The sequence below is a fragment of the Pseudorca crassidens genome, chromosome 11 (assembly GCF_039906515.1).
Source record: "Pseudorca crassidens isolate mPseCra1 chromosome 11, mPseCra1.hap1, whole genome shotgun sequence".
NCBI lineage: Eukaryota > Metazoa > Chordata > Mammalia > Artiodactyla > Delphinidae > Pseudorca > Pseudorca crassidens.
In genome coordinates this window covers 2,403,997-2,420,597 of record NC_090306.1, presented here as the reverse complement: position 1 = coordinate 2,420,597, position 16,601 = coordinate 2,403,997, and the positions used below count along the sequence as shown (strand labels likewise).

General features: G+C 37.5%; 1 protein-coding gene across 21 annotated transcripts in view; it reads left to right on the top strand.

Moving 5' to 3' along the window:
- WNK1 (WNK lysine deficient protein kinase 1) overlaps window positions 1-16,601 on the top strand; it is a 136,058-nt gene that overhangs the window by 83,063 nt on the left and 36,394 nt on the right. For 15 of the 21 annotated variants that reach the window (XM_067756013.1, XM_067756012.1, XM_067756024.1 and 12 more), the window contains exons 5-8: window positions 4,791-4,879; window positions 6,792-7,011; window positions 8,388-8,721; window positions 9,489-9,676. In XM_067756013.1, the coding sequence (XP_067612114.1) occupies window positions 4,791-4,879; window positions 6,792-7,011; window positions 8,388-8,721; window positions 9,489-9,676 (831 nt within the window). Of the gene's footprint in view, window positions 1-4,790; window positions 4,880-6,791; window positions 7,012-8,387; window positions 8,722-9,488; window positions 9,677-12,511; window positions 15,286-16,601 lie in introns of those variants that run through there. The other 6 variants (XM_067756009.1, XM_067756010.1, XM_067756011.1 and 3 more) reach the window with 3 other exon arrangements.

Genomic DNA, 16,601 nt, shown 5'->3' with positions numbered 1-16,601 from the left:
AATTTACATCTTATATATTTCCCCCCTCATTTTCCTCTAACTATAACAAGTCTATTTTGCCTTTTCTGATGGATTTTACAAAGAGAGATTTTTGTTCAGTGTTTGTCATCGTAAATTCTCATTGCTGCTGCTGTCCTCAAAAGGATTGTGTAAATGAGGTGGGTAAGAATATCCAGTGTATACAAAAGGTATGTTGTAGCCATTTGATGATATGTGTGGAAAGTTTCAGTTAAAGTCTTGAGAGTGTTTAGTTCAGAATGCTTTTTAAAATAAGTTAGTTTTGTAGTTTAGTTAACTTACACAACATTTTGTATGAGGAGGAAGGAGACTTTTCTCAATTCTGAATGGTTAGGAAAAGTTTTGCTCTTATGAAAAGGAAAATGTTACCTTAACACATTTGAAACGTAAGTTTTTAAGAAGCAAGTGCTGACACTCTTTAAGAGGTAGAAGATTGAACCAGAGAATACTATATTATGACTCACTTATATTTTTATTATGACTCACTTTTATTATTCCAGCAGATTAGTTGCAAACTATAAGTATATAGAATTGACAGAAAAACTTAGTCTGTAAGATGCATGTATGTGTTTGGGATTTTTCTTAGTTTAAATAAAGCAACATATTTTATAAACATTTTTATCAACTCTTTTTTTAAAAAAATATCAACTCTCGGTGTGCCCTTGGAGAGTCACAATTGTTGTTATTGTTTTCTTTTTGTACTCCATTTAAGACTGCACAAGAGTCACCTTTGTTTTTTTGTTTAAGAGAATATATAATTTTATATAATCGCAGAAGTGTCTTAAATGAATGTACGTTAGCTGTTCAAGAAGTTCTTTTGTTTAATGCAGAGAAACATGTTACTGTCCCATGTCAAAACACATAATATGGCACTGCTGCCTAAAGAGAGATCCTGTGAATTACAACAGTAAGGAAGAATATTTCTAGAGCTGGCAGGTTGCTAGCTCTGGAAGGATGGAGTGACAGGGTACGTGTCTTTAACTAACTTAATTTTTCTTATATGTAAAACATTAGCCCAATTTATCTGCCTTAGCACTTTTCTGTTTTGTATTTTTGAACCTCATTCAGAATAGGTGAGCAAAACTTGGCTTCTGCTGGTCAGAACAGGACTAGAATAGGACTCTCTGGGGCTAAATCAGACAGTATAGAAAAGAGGTGACATTTGAAGGATTTTCAGACTCTAAGTTGATTATCTTTGTTGAAATACATAAATTAAAAGGAAAAAAGATGAAATATTATCATTAAAACATTTTCTCATCATTATTTTGTTCTGTCTGGTGCTTAAATCGTGTTTTAGAATAATCTTAAACCAACTTTTTAATTTTAAAAAATTATCAATTATAAAAAAATAGAGTTCTCTTATCTCTCTTTTAATTTTTGAATTTTATTTTATTTTTTTATACAGCAGGTTCTTATTAGTTATCCATTTTATACATATTAGAGTTCTCTTATCTCTTAAGAACAAGAAGCCTCTAAGTATGATGAGTGCTGTGTATTGAAACGTGTGCTTGTTTATTTTAAGCAGCTTTCCATCATGTGTCCCAGATGCGTTTTCTGTAGGTCACTTTCAGGGTCATTGACGTTTCATGCTCATTGTTACTTTTTTTTTTTTTTTTTGGTCATTTTTAGGATATAATCCCTAGATATTCTTGCTTCTTTGCAAATGATTCAGAATACTTCTGTTAGATATTTTGATGATTCTGGTTTCTTGATGGTTGCTGAGATTTCTTCTTGTCTTTTTCATTATCTCAGTGGGTAATGTTTTAATACCAGCTGCTGGACTGTCTCCGTTTTATTGGCTGTCTTGGCACCTGCAACATTTTTTAAGGCAGCAGTGGCATCTGAATATGTTGTGTAGCATTGGTATGGAATTTTCTGTACCTAAACCTTGGCTATATGTTGAGAAAGCAGCTTAACCTAGCAGAGTCAACATGTTATATGATGCGTAGTTGCTGGTTTTGTCATTATGACCTTATATCTCATTTGTTCAACTAGCATTTCTACTTGTAAATAGGAATTCCTGTTTGTAAAGTCATGAATGTATGTATGTCTGCATAGGTAGGATTAACAAGAGGGTTATTTTTAAGGATAACCAAGGATGAAAGCAGGTTCACTGTGGATCTTGATTATTTTTCGAAGAGAATCCTTTGCTTCCTTTTAACTGTAAGCTTTATTATCTTTGGTGATGGCCTTTGAAGTCAGAGGTGTGCCTTAGGTCAGCAAACTTAATAATTCAAAGAGATGTCAACCTAGATAATCACATATGATTCTAGTTCCCATTAATATAGTTGGACAGGTATTATCCCCATTTGCTAGAGAGGGACTCTGAAGCTCAGAGCTGCTTCTGCTTGTCCAGTTCACAGTGATTTCAAGTCTTCTGTTACATCCTTTGATCTTTCCAATGTGCCTATGCTAAATTGAAACAGAAGAGTCTTTTAATATAGTCAGTATAGGTGTGATTTATTAACTCAGTATGTAGAATTTTATTGCCAGAAGGCTAAACTACATTCCTCTAAAGTGTATGTGTTTATGGAAGTAGGAACATTTTTTCTAATCATAGTCTATATCCTCTTTTAACTACTTCCCTGTAACATATGGAATGTCTTTACATGCAAAGGCCAACTGTGTATTAATGTCCAATTTTAGCAAAGAACAGTCCTTCAGATAATTTTCTGCCAATAGTGAATGTTCTAAGAACTTAATATATGGTATTCTAGATTGTTTTTCCCATTATATTCATAAATAGCATCTTAAAAGTTTGCTTTTATATACTTTTACATGTTTATTGTAGAAAAACAAATATAAAACAAAATTCCCAGTGTTTCTACTACCAGAGAACTTTTAGTGAGTATCATCCTTTTTTTCCTTAAAACAGTTCCTGTTTTCTTTAGCTTTAATTTGAAATACCATACCAGCTTGCTCAGTTAAAGCATTCTTTTGCTTCAGCAGCATTATTTTTTGTTTTCACTAGAATGATTATGTGAAGACAAAGACTAGTTGGAAAACTTAGCTGGCCTTGAAAAATAAAAAGATTGAGGAAAATACAAATACTTATCTTTGTAGTCATTACTTAGAAACAAACATTTTAAATACATGGATTTTTAACTTTAGGGTCAGCCTTATTAGACAGTTTCGTGTTGTGGAAAGTTAGCCCTAGAGGGAGACTCCTCCAAATCAGGACTTTTTTTAAAAAAATGATTGATTAATTGATTGATTATTTTTGGCTGTGTTGGGTCTTTGTTGCTGTGTGCAGGCTTTCTCTAGTTGTGGCGAGTGGGGGCTACTCTTCGTTGCAGTGCGTGGGCTTCTCATTGTGGTGGCTTCTCGTTGCAGAGCACGGGCTGTAGGCGCGCGGGCTCTGTAGTTGTGGCTCGCGGGCTCTAGAGCGCAGGCTCAGTAGTTGTGGCACATGGGCTTAGTTACTCCGCAGCATGTGGGATCTTCCCGGACCAGGGCTCGAACCCGTGTCCCCTGCATTGGCAGGCCAATTCTTAACCACTGCGCCACCAGGGAAGTCTCTTCCCCTTTTTAAATTAATTAATTGATTGATTGATTTATCTTTAGAACTTTTGAATAATGTAGTGAGTAATTGATGAGAATTATCCCACCACAACCCTAGTATTTAAAGACTTTAGAGCTAACCATTTGATATATTTCATTTCAATCTGTGAGAGATTACACACATTTCTGTGATTTATCAAATTATATCACTAATTCTAATATATATCATCACTGAGACAGTAGCTTGTTATAATTTATAATATATTCTAACTTTTCTAGTCCTGTCTCCTGTTTCCTACTCCCTGTGTGTTATGTGGTTATAGACTTACCGTGCCACTTGCACAGTATATCGGTGTTGCTACTTCAAATCAATCCATGTGGTTACTTAGATGAGGCAAGAATAGATAATGAGATGTTTTTCTCCATACCACCTCTCAGACAGGAGTAGTTTGTTATTCTTCTTTCTTATATATATTTTCCACACACTGTTGAAATTTTATTTGCAAAAAATTTACACTTTGTGAAGATTCTAAAATACTACTGTGATACTGTTTAGTATTGAATTTTCTTCGGAGATTAATTGGAGAGCTTGTCTTTCGTATGGGTCTGATGTATCACTTGTGATTTTATGTTTCATATGTACAAGACAGTTTGCTCTTCAGTTATCCAGTTATGCCAAACCAATCCAAATTCTTCTGGTTGAGGTTGTTAAGGTATAACATAGACATATAATATATAGAATACATATATATAACATATAATAATAGAATTATTATATAACATGACATATATAATATAACATATAATAATAGAATACTAGAATACTTGCCAAAATAGAATAATAGAATACTTGCCAAACTGAGCATGCGAATTCATGCCCATAAATGTTATGCTGATTAATGTGTTAGGGAACGAGGTTGAACAGAAGATCTTCTAACCAATTAGAACATTTGGCCTTCTTTTTAGCCAGTAACTTCCATTACCTGAAACACAGCAAAAGATGTTAACAACAGCCTAAATTTTTCGCTAGCCATATGAAGCCATGGAAGTGAGTGACTCCACTACCTTAACTATTCCCTATTGTTATCTCGAAGGGGCTAAATTGCCACTTCCGAGCTCTAACCCTGCATGGACTAGATCCTGCAGGCAAATCAGAAAAAGGCCAGGATGGTAAGAAGGAATCTAGTAGAACCTTAAGAGGCAAGTAAAAATAAAGTTCAAAGTCCCTGTCTTTGTTAACCTGTTTCTGTCGCTATTTTTATGATTTTCAGGGGGTGAAGCCAGCCAGTTTTGACAAAGTAGCAATTCCTGAAGTGAAGGAAATTATTGAAGGATGCATACGGCAAAACAAAGATGAAAGGTAAGTTGTCTCTTTTGACCTGGGTATTGCTTAAACAAAAACTTCAAGTGTAATAGGCTCTCAATAGAACACTCAATCTAAGGTGTATTTAATACTTTACTTGTGATTAGTTTCTCTGTTTATGTCTTGTAATATCTTTTTTTTTTTCTTTTTTTTTTTTTGCGGTACACGGGCCTCTCACTGTTGTGGCCTCTCCCGTTGCGGAGCACAGGCTCCGGACGCGCAGGCTCAGCGGCCATGGCTCATGGGCCCAGCTGCTCCGCGGCATGTGGGTTCTTCCCGGACCGGGGCACAAACCCGTGTCCCCTGCATTGGCAGGTGGACTCTCAACCACTGCGCCACCAGGGAAGCCCTGTCTTGTAATATCTTTAAAAGTAGAGTTCTGTCCATTGAAGGTAGTATTCACATTTGGTATACTGAAATGTTGTAAGAATGTGGTTTGGTAGAGTTTAATTAAACCAAAACCACCTTAAACATAGCTGCTGTATTCAGTAAGAACTACTTACAGCATCAGCATGATTTGTAAAACTCAGTAGGGTTCTGTCCTTAATGCAGCAGATCTGTTCCTTAGTCCTTTACCCATTGAATTCTAAAAGATGAAATAAAACATTGGCTCTTTAAAATCAACTCAGCTATGCAGGTCTTGATTTGCTGTTACTATGCCAGAACTGAAGAAGAGCAAAATGTCAAAATTCCTTTGAGTAAAAAGAGACGACTTCACCCAGAGCTTGGGAGGAGATCTGGCTTAGTCATTTATGCTTACAGAGGACTTTTCTCAGAGGAGGGGCAAGTATCTGATCTGCCATATAGCTGATTCATCACCCGTTAGGCATGGCAAAGGTCCAGTGTCTGTTTTTGAAAAATAATCTACTTTCACCATCCCCCCCTCACCCTCCAAAGAAGAAAAAGTAGACCAGGTAGTGCAGATAGAAATTGTAAATTGAGCATAATCTACCTCCTGAAGAATGCGAGTGATCAGGTACATCAACCAAATTAAAGAATTCCATATCTTCACTTCTCCAGTCTCATATTCTTTCCACAACTTTGTTATTTGGAAGAACTTAACATCATGATCTTTAAGGCTTTTTAGTAGAAATTTAGTTGGGTTTCTATTTTCATATACACTGATTAAAAAGGAGAGTCTTTAATCTCTTTAAGAACTTTTTTTAAAAACTATAAATAAAGGAATATTTGTCTCCAGTCTTAGAGTGTGTTACTCTTGTTTCTTTACTGGATGGAACAGTTTACTAGATTACTGGTATTTTGAGACCATTTATCTAGAGAAAATTGTTCCACAATCAGACTTCTGCTTGCCTAGTACACAAGGTGTTGAACAAAGAATTGAGAGGATATATTGGAGTAAATAAAGGTTGCTGTAGTAGAAGTTAATGTACTAGAAATAAAAAGATTTTCGAGTTTTGATTCCACCATTTATGACTTTTATAACTGTGAGCAAGATTGTCAGTCTCTCTGAGGATCCATTTCCTAATAATCAGGAAATGATATTTAATTGGATGTTGGTCAAGGATCAGATGAGATCATGCATACGAGATTTTTTGTTAACTATAAGCACTATGTAAATGATTATGTGATATTTTGAAGCTATGATATTCTATGTATTACTCGCTATTATTAGTACAGTATTAACTAAGATGAGATTAGATTATTAGATTTTAAAAGTATCACTTTGAGCTCTTATTCATAAATGAGATTGTTCTGATGTTCTGTAACTTGAATAAAACTATAATCACTGTTCAAATGGAACAATGTAGAATGAGTTACAGAATTTCCCTTGTTCTTCTTTTTGCAGTCTGTTTTCATTATTCCAATAACAATAATCAGCCATACTTGAAAAGTATCTTTTAAATCTAATGGTATTTTGTTTTTTGTTTCTTTCCCCTCTCTTTTGAAGATACTCTATCAAAGACCTTTTGAACCATGCCTTCTTCCAGGAGGAAACAGGGGTACGGGTAGAATTAGCAGAAGAAGATGATGGCGAAAAGATAGCCATTAAATTATGGCTACGTATTGAAGATATTAAGAAATTAAAGGGGAAATACAAAGACAATGAAGCTATTGAGTTTTCCTTTGACTTGGAGAGAGATGTGCCAGAAGAGGTTGCTCAAGAAATGGTAAATTAACACTAATCAGCCATTTAAAAATTGATGTAGACTTATATACATTGATACTGTTGAGCAGAAAAGCAATTTATGAAGCAGTGTGTATGGCATATTCCACTGATATAAAATTGTGTTGATTAATGGCCCTAAAAGCTATTTTTATTTTAAGAGACATGTATAGACATAGATACGTGTATATTAGGAGATGTATATAGACATAGATACGTATAAGGATGGATGGACGGACAGACAGGCAGGCAGGCAGACAGACATACAGAAAGAGAGAGAACAAACCAGAAAGCATTCTGAAGTAATTTTGAAAGTCTGTAAGGTTGACTGACTCCTAATTAGTATAACCTATTTAGTTAGAATGACAAGGTATGTTTTCTAAATACTGATACAGTAGCCTTTGATCAGTCATCTGGATAAACCCTATAAATAGATCACACATTGTTTTTACTTCAAAGGGAGTTTTCAAGATCAATTATTAGTAGGCAGCCCTTGGTGAATCATTTTTGAAGTATGTCTAAAAGATCACTGTTCAGAAAGGAAACTCTTCACCCATCTTAGGCTTGCCATGGTGCCTAAATAGCCATTTACTGTGCAAAGATACTCACAGACTGTCTCTGCTAGAATGTGTTAGAACCATTCAGTACTACTTACTTCTGAGAAGGGGTCAGGTATGAAAGAGGTACTTATTTTTAATTGTCAGGTTTTTATACTGTTTGAGGTTTTTATTTTTAACCTTCATATATTTACCACAGTTGTCTTATCTGGTTAAGTGGTTGTCTAGTGAAAGGAAGTAAAAGCAACACAGGTTAATATTAATATTAATATTGATGGTTACATGTGAGCGGGAAATAGAGTGAATATAATAGAATGAGCCTTTTGGTTTAAAAACTTTGATGTTGGGACTTCCCTGGTGGTGCAGTGGTTAAGAATCTGCCCTCCAATGCAGGGGACTCGGGTTCGATCCCTGGTCAGGGAACTAGATCCCACATGCATACCACAACTAAAGAGCACCCATGCTGCAACTAAGACCTGGTGCAACCAAGATAAATTAAATAAATAAAAATTTAAAATAAAAATAAATAAATAAAAACTTCGGTGTTTAGGTTCCCCATTGTTTTGTTGTTATAGTTAGTGAAGGTACATGTACCCCATAAGTTTCTACAAAGATAATAGCACCCACCCCGTGAGTATCTCAGAATATGGTGGCGAAGTGCATAATGCAGACCAGTAGTTTCACAGTTTGGTTAAGACCAGTCCTTAGAGAGTTCCTTCTTCCCCTTCTTCTCTACTTTTCTCCCCAAAAGTACCTTTTTTTGTGTTTGGTTTGTTTTCTTTTGATATCCTGTTGCTTCCTAATGTACCCTTTTATCCTTCAGGTAGACTCTGGGTATGTCTGTGAAGGTGATCACAAGACCATGGCAAAAGCCATCAAAGATAGAGTGTCATTAATTAAGAGAAAGCGAGAACAGCGTCAGTTGGTGCGGGAGGAGCAAGAAAAAAGAAAGCAGGAAGAGAGCAGCCTCAAACAGCAGGGGGAGCAGCAGTCCAGTGCTTCTCAGGCAGGAGCCCAGCAGCCCCCTTCGACGTGCACTGGTGGACCTGCGGCCTCTACCACTTCAGCTTCTGTTTCCACACAAGTAGAGCCGGAGGAGCCCGAGGCAGATCAGCACCAACAGCTGCAGCACCAGCCACCTGGTGTGTCTGTGTTGTGTGAGTCCTGGGGGAAGCGCGCACGGTTGCTAAAGAGACTCCTAGTTGACTTTTTATCTTCGCAGTCATCATTTCGCACTGACCTCTTGGTATTGAAGTAGAAATCTAATGTGTCAATAAGAAGTTTGAAATGGTTGCCATCTACCTTTCTTACGTCCATAGCTAATAGAATATGGATGGGACAGTGAGGAAATAGGATTAGGATATAAAACAATTCTACAGGTTCCAACATCTTGAAAGTTCTAATTTGTAGATCTCTACTTCTTATAATTCCTTAAAATATAATTAGTAGTGAAAAATAACAAGTTTATCTTAGCTGCTTATTTTTGAACCCACTAATCCGGTTCAGCTCTTTTAGCAAAGCTGAATAACGTATAAACTAGAAACTAATGAGACTGCTAGTTAGTATTTTGAACTACCTTCTTAATACTAAGGACCCACTGGTCTCCACAGTTAAGACTTTGGAAGCTGTCAAACTTCAGGCTGACTAATAACATTCTGTTTTATTCCCCTTGTTCTTCAGGTGGGAAAATACTGCGATAGGGAATTTTTTTTTTTTAAGACAGAACTTTTTTCTGTATGGATCCCTCATTTAAACATGGAAATCTACTTAGTAAAATTAGTATTTATTTTTTATTTAGTTCAGGTCTGTGCAAAGAAAAAAACCAATTAACCCTAAAATCAGGGGTTTGTGATGGGAAAATGTGAACCTTCTTTTCATGATTTGTCTCTTTGTCTTGTTTTTTGGCAATTTATTTCTCCTTCAGCTGACGGGACGGTTGACAGTGGTCAGGGATCTTCTGTCTTCACAGAGTCTCGAGTGAGCAGCCAACCGACAGTTTCGTATGGTTCCCAGCATGAGCAGGCACATTCCACTGGCACCCTCCCAGGGCACACAGCGTCTGTTGTCCAAGCACAGGCTCAGCCCCATGGGGTATATCCACCCTCAAGTATGGTGAGTAGCTGTGCAAGAGAGTGTAAGCCTATAATGTGTTCAGTTCAGACTCTTCTGCCAAATTAGTAACAGCATGAGTCCAGAGTAAAAAATACAAATGGCGCATTACCAAAGGAGGCAGGTTTATCACAGAGTATAATCGGAGTCATTCAGGCAGGGGAGGATACCTACATTAATGTGTGAAGACACTGTTTACAAGATTTAAACCAATCTGCGTTTGATTAAAGATAATGCTCTCTTTAGCCCTTCAGTGTTGAAACTGTTCCAAGCAGTGTAAGACGGGCACACAAGTGGTTTGGGGGCGGGGGCAAGGAGAGTTTTTCAGAAGTTACTTAAAAGAATTACTGAGTGTTTTCTGTAAGGTGTCTTAATGTATAAAACACAGGTAAGACTTTAGGCCATGATAGAATGCTGCATGTGAGTACTCTATAGTGAAGGAATGACCATTTAATTTAGCGCTTGTGTTCAGTCATCAGTTGCTGTGCGTGTTCTTGCCTTAAAGTCTGTGTTGGACGTGAGTTCCTTCCCCAGTATATGTTCATTTGCTTTTTCCCTTTATTTTGGTATCTGTTTTATGACTGATTTATTTTCAGCATCAACTTATAGAAATTATATCCTGAAATATTTTATACATTTATATCTATGCATATATACACACACATACACACACATTATTACCCATGTTTTACATTAGCCACTCTTGCTTCTCATATAGAGAATGTTCAAATAGATCATTAGATAATACCCCATTTCTTACATTGACCCTCCGTGAAGTCTTCAGAGGTGAATAAGATGCATTTTCTGCCTCAGGAAGGAACTGAGAATTACTGGTCACTGTAGGGCCCTTGTTTAGTGAGATCTTTAGGCAGATACATTGTCCCTCTTTCTCAGAAAGCTTTTAATCTGAATTCGTGGAACTCTTGCTCTTCATTAAATGAAACTCTGTCTTTTTCTGGTAAGAAAATACTTCTGCTTGTTGTGGTCTCTTATCCTACAGCTTGGAATAAAAGATGTTTGGCTAGGTCTCAAGATGGATGGCCACAGTAACAGAAAGAAAACTTCCAATGTACTAATGTTCTAACAACCTACTTCTCTAACCTTTAAGATAAGTAGGTAGGGTAGAAGAGCTTTATACAGACTGTACAGGTGTATTTCTGTGATCTAACAAATATTATTTGTCAGCATTTCTTGTCACTTTCTACTCTTGTTGATTTCTTCTGGATCATCATAACTATAGATTTTTTTAAAACTATTTTTAATCTTTTGGCTTCCCTCATGACAGGGTTTATGAACTTTGGGTCTCTGTTTTAGAAAAGGAAATGGACTGATCATTTATGAAGATGTTAAATATTTGCGCCACAAATATAGCTACATTTGATGCTCTAAAAGCAGACTTTAATGAAATATGACAGTCTTCTTGCCTTTTAATGACAATATTCTGTGGAAGTATTATGAAGAGTTATTAAATATTGAGGATTTTTCAAAACTTTTATAATTATTCCTTTCTAATTCCAGAAAGAATTTACTGTGGCTTGCAACAGTATGTATCAATTATAAGTGGAATTAAGAATAAAAGAGAAGCAAGAGTGGGAAAAAAAGAAAATGTAATCAGTTACACAGTTCACAATATCTGAAAGGAAATAACAAATTTGCTCAGGACAGCCTTGCAGCGTTAGATTTACTGCTTTGTAGCTATATTAAAACCTTTATGTTAAGGTGCTTCAGACTTTCTAACTTTGTAAACCAAAGTTGAACCTCTGATGTGGCTGAAAAAAATTTAACGTTACTCTTTAGAGATTCACATTTCAGTTATTTTTCCATTGACTACTTTAATAAAAATACAGAATGTTTCCTGTATCTATTACGAATTATGTATAGAAAGCTAATGCTCTTCCTAGTAGGAAATGACTTTTTAACTTATAGATAAAGATAGGCAAGTGTAATAAGTACAATACTGTGAGCCAACAACTTTTTTGTCTAATGCCTTCTAAAATAGAACTGAGAAATCTTTTATGTCTGAGGTTTCCAGAGCTCCTGCAAAGCGATCCAGGCTTAAAATCTTCTACATCTTATAATGTACGTGAAACTAATAGAATTCATTCTTGTTTAATCTTAATAAGTTTGCAGAAACTGCAAGCCACCATTCATCATTTTCCCTGTCTGTTCTGCTGCCTCAGTCAGTCAGTCATTCTTACTCGCACACTCATAACAATTAATGTTATTGCAGAATGTTTAGGAAGATACCTGGTCATTGTTGTGGTTGTTCATACGTGACCAACAGTGCAGAGACAATAGTTACGATCTGCCAACTGTGCTTTGCGGGATTCCGTCTCTCCTCAAAACATGGCTTTGTGGAATTGAGGAGGATGGAACATTTCTTTATGTCAAGTATGCCCTGTTACCATTGTACCTTTGGTTATCCTGTTTTCAGAGTGCTATGTTTTTCATGTGTGTGTTTGTTTTCTGTTTAGCCTCGTCGTGGCCGTAGCATGTCAGTTTGTGTCCCCCATCTTTCTGCTGTTCCCTCTCTGTCCCGCCTCTCTCCCAGTGCTCCTTCCACCCCACCACCAGTGCTGTCTGCACCTCCTTCTCCTTCCCTCCTTCGGACTGCCCCCGAGGACACCTCTGCCGAAAAGCTTTCTAAAGCATTGGAGAGTGTCCTGCCTATGCACTCTGCCTTTCAGCGCAAGCACCGACGCTCCAGCCTGCCTTCCCTCTTTGTCAGTACTGTATGTAACATAAACTTCCTGACAAAACTTATTACCAGTGAATACATCCAGGCATCAAGAATTTTAATACAAATTAAGTAAAGAACAGGGCTAGACTTACTAATATATTATGCTTTTACGTTACCAGTTTTTCCTATGGTTTCCCATAACTTTTTGTTATGTAAGGCTTTAAGGGGGACAAAAGCAAGGGGGTCATGAGAGAGAATGCTTCTAACACCCTTGGCATCTATCAGCGGGGAGCCATAAAATTGAGCTTTTGTTATATTCTCCTGTCCCCCACCAACGTATTTAGATCCTTGCATTTTCATATCTTAGCAAAGAATGTGTGTATTATTTAATTTTAAACTCGTTGGCTTAATAAAAGCAAATTTTCTCTTTATCAGACATTACCCAAACATGTTTTCTTCTCACTTTATTCCAAAGAGACACTAATGACAATGGATGAGTCCATTTTTTTCCAATAGTGAGTGAAGAATAATTGAAGAGGGAAAGTTGCTTTTAATTTGTTAGCTGTTTAAAATGAGGTGTCAACAAACTAAAAGCCCCCACATAATGTTCCCTCTTGGGAATTTTTTTTCTTTGAATAAGGTGGGATCTTGACTCTAATGGAACACATTAGATACGTATATAGTACATGTGATTTTCTTTGGCCCCATTACTGTCTGTGGAAGGTCTGTCTTTCAGAGTTGTTTTAAACACTGTGGTACTTTGCTGCTGCTTTTCCAGATAGAGAATTTAGTTAACATTCTGATCTAGCAACCCCCAAATCTTGAGATTTTTACCTAGGAGAATGATTAACTGTATAGTGTTTTATGGCTTTGGGATACTCTTTGAATAAACAACAGTAAGATGGAGCATTCTGAGTCAAAACAGAAACCTCCTTTTAGCTGTTGTGAAGAAGTAACAGTGGAGCCATTTTGCCTATTTGATAGGGGTCTTCCCTATTGAAAGAATGAAACTGATCTACCCTTTTAAAAAAAGAGTCCGTGAAAGTGAATTATTACAGTGTGCAATTATCCTTTTCACCTGTTTTGAACACCAAATTAGTCAACACAACTAGAATCAGAAAAGTGGACATTCAATGATTTGGCATCTGTAACATGTTTCATGTAGTAAAATTAACTGCATTTGGTTCGGGGCAGACAGGGGAAAGACATGACAGTCACTGGCCAAGTGGTGTATATTTTACTGTACACCAAAAATCTCTTCTGATTTCTAGTCAGAAGACATACTGTTAGTTGATCAGAAATGAACCCTTGGAGCCTCTAACACACCAGCAGACAATAAGGCTTCAGAGTAGGAAGACTTGGTACAGTTATAAGTGAACATACAAATTGTAGGTAAATTCAGAATAATCACTTAGAAGGTTAAATTCTTCCATTTCCTTTGAGAGGGGAAAGTTGTGGAAAAGCAGCTCTTATCTAATGCAAAGAGTCCCACAGAATAATTTTATTGACCCTGGATGTATTTAATGGATTTTTACTATGCACATAATTTCCAAAAGCATTGTTATTTCTTTATTAATTATAAATTTGGTGTAACCGTTTCATAGCATTACACAGAGTTACCCAATTGTGCATGTCAATGTAATTTCACATATGAATGTATGAATTACTTGTCTTATTCATGTTGATACAGCCTCAGTCCATGGCGCATCCGTGTGGGGGGACCCCAACATACCCAGAATCACAGATATTTTTCCCAACTATTCATGAACGTCCAGTTTCTTTTTCACCACCTCCCACCTGTCCACCGAAGGTGGCCATTTCCCAGCGGCGTAAGAGCACCTCCTTCCTGGAAGCCCAAACTCACCACTTCCAACCCCTGCTGAGGACTGTTGGCCAAAATCTTCTTCCACCTGGTGGCAGCCCAACTAACTGGACACCAGAGGCTGTAGTTATGTTGGGTACTGCAGCCAGTAGAGTCACTGGAGAGCCATGTGAGATACAGGTCCAACCTATGTTTGAACCAACTCAAGTTTACAGTGACTATAGACCTGGACTAGTACTTCCGGAAGAAGCTCACTACTTTATTCCTCAGGAAGCAGTGTATCTAGCTGGGGTACAATACCAGGCCCAGGTGGCAGAACAGTTTGAGGGCATTCCATACAACTCACCAGTCCTGTCAAGTCCTATGAGACAGACACCTGAACAGAAGCCAGGGCAAGGGGGCCCTACCTCAAGTTCTGTCTTTGAATTTCCATCCGGACAGGCTTTCGTGGTAGGACACCTCCAGAATTTAAGATTAGATTCTGGACTGAGCCCAGGATCTCCCCTCTCTAGCATTTCTGCACCTATCAGTACAGATGCTACAGGCTTGAAATTTCACCCTGTCTTTTTTCCTCATTCTGCACCTGCTGTGTTAACTCATAACAATGAGAGCAGAAGCAATTGTGTATTTGAGTTTCACGCTCGTACTCCATGCTCCTCTTCAGGAGAAGGAGGAGGAGGAGTTTTGCCTCAGCGCATTTACCGAAATCGACAGGTTGCTGTGGACTTGAATCAGGAAGAACCACCTCCTCAATCCACAGGATTACACGGCCGCCTGCAGCCTGTGACTGAAGAACAGCATGATTTCCAGGCCCCAGAACTGACCGTCTCTGTGGTAGAGCCCACTGGACAGAGCTGGCCCATAGGAAGCCCAGAATATTCCAGTGATTCCTCACAAATCACTTCTTCAGACCCCAGTGATTTTCAATCACCTCCCCCTACAGGGGGAGCAGCTGCATCTTTTGGCTCTGACGTCTCATTACCCTTTATCCGTCTGCCTCAGACAGTGTTACAAGAATCCCCACTTTTCTTCTGTTTCCCCCAAGGAGCCACATCTCCGCAGGTTTTATCTGCCTCATTTTCTTCAGGAGGATCTGCACTCCATCCACAGGTTATAGGAAAACTTCCACGGTTCTTTTACACTACCCTACTGTGCACCATTACGTTTAAGTTTTCTATCCCTCCTTTCCATTCATGAGGGTTATTGTTTAATTTTATTATGGAGTTTCTCCATTGCGGGGGGGTGATTTTAAACTACTTGTATTTAAGAGCAAAATATGAGACCGAAGCGGCCCGATTTACCAATAACATGTGTACACCCTTGGAAAAGAGAGCACAAAAACTAGAATTTTAGTTACTCATCAAAATCAGTTACTTCTGTCCATATGTAGAGTGGACAGAGTTTTCAGCTATTAGTGAACACATAAATGTCTGTAAAGTTGACTGAGCATTGATTATTTACAAATATTAATGTGAAGTATTTCTTTCTCCCTAGAAACAAACATGGCTAGTTTTTAAAAAAAAATAGAGAAGATAACATTTCTTTTCCTGTAAAATGCAAAGAATGAAAAATAAGAAATCTTTTTTTTTTTTTAAGTAGTGTTAGGAATATACAGAGTTTTCATTAGTATGGAAGGATCTTAAAAGACAGAGAGGAAACATCTTAGGAATTTGTCTTAACAAATGAGGATGCCTTTTAAAAATGGCATTAGTCAGGGCTTCCCTGGTGGCGCAGTGGTTGAGAGTCCGCCTGCCGATGCAGGGGACACGGGTTCGTGCCCCGGTCCGGGAAGATCCCACATGCCGCACCGCGGCTGGGCCCGTGAGCCATGGCTGCTCAGCCTGCGCGTCCAGAGCCTCTGCTCCGCAACAGGAGAGGCCACAGCAGTGAGAGGCCCGTGTACCGCAAAAAAAAAAAAAAAAAAAAAGGCATTAGTCAAACAGGTCACTGTGTATCATTTGTTCAAATAAAATGTTAATCCACAAAATTGACTGATTCTAATTTTTAGCAACTAAGTTAGAATCTAGTGTGGGTGACGGGGGTTTTTTTGTTTTTGTTTTAGGGATTTGTGGTACATGTTGCAAGGTAAAGACCATTAGATACCTCAGTTCTTAGATTTTTCCTCAACAAATTTAGATTTTGTTGCTTATGAATATGAGCATATGCACACTCTTGCAAATAAAGACAAAGTGATGGACGTAATAGCATTCAAGAAGTGGAGTCAGTATTGACTATTTCATATATTATTCCTTTGATATATTTTGTCAAATGTATAAGTCTTATAAAATTTATGTAGGAGACTGTGCAGTTAAATAGGAAACTTTGCAATTATATATTCAAGATATCATTTAGATGTTTTAAATATCCCACTCTTTTATAAAGAACTATATGTTCTTCTTTGACTTTCTTCCTATGTTCTTCCCCCA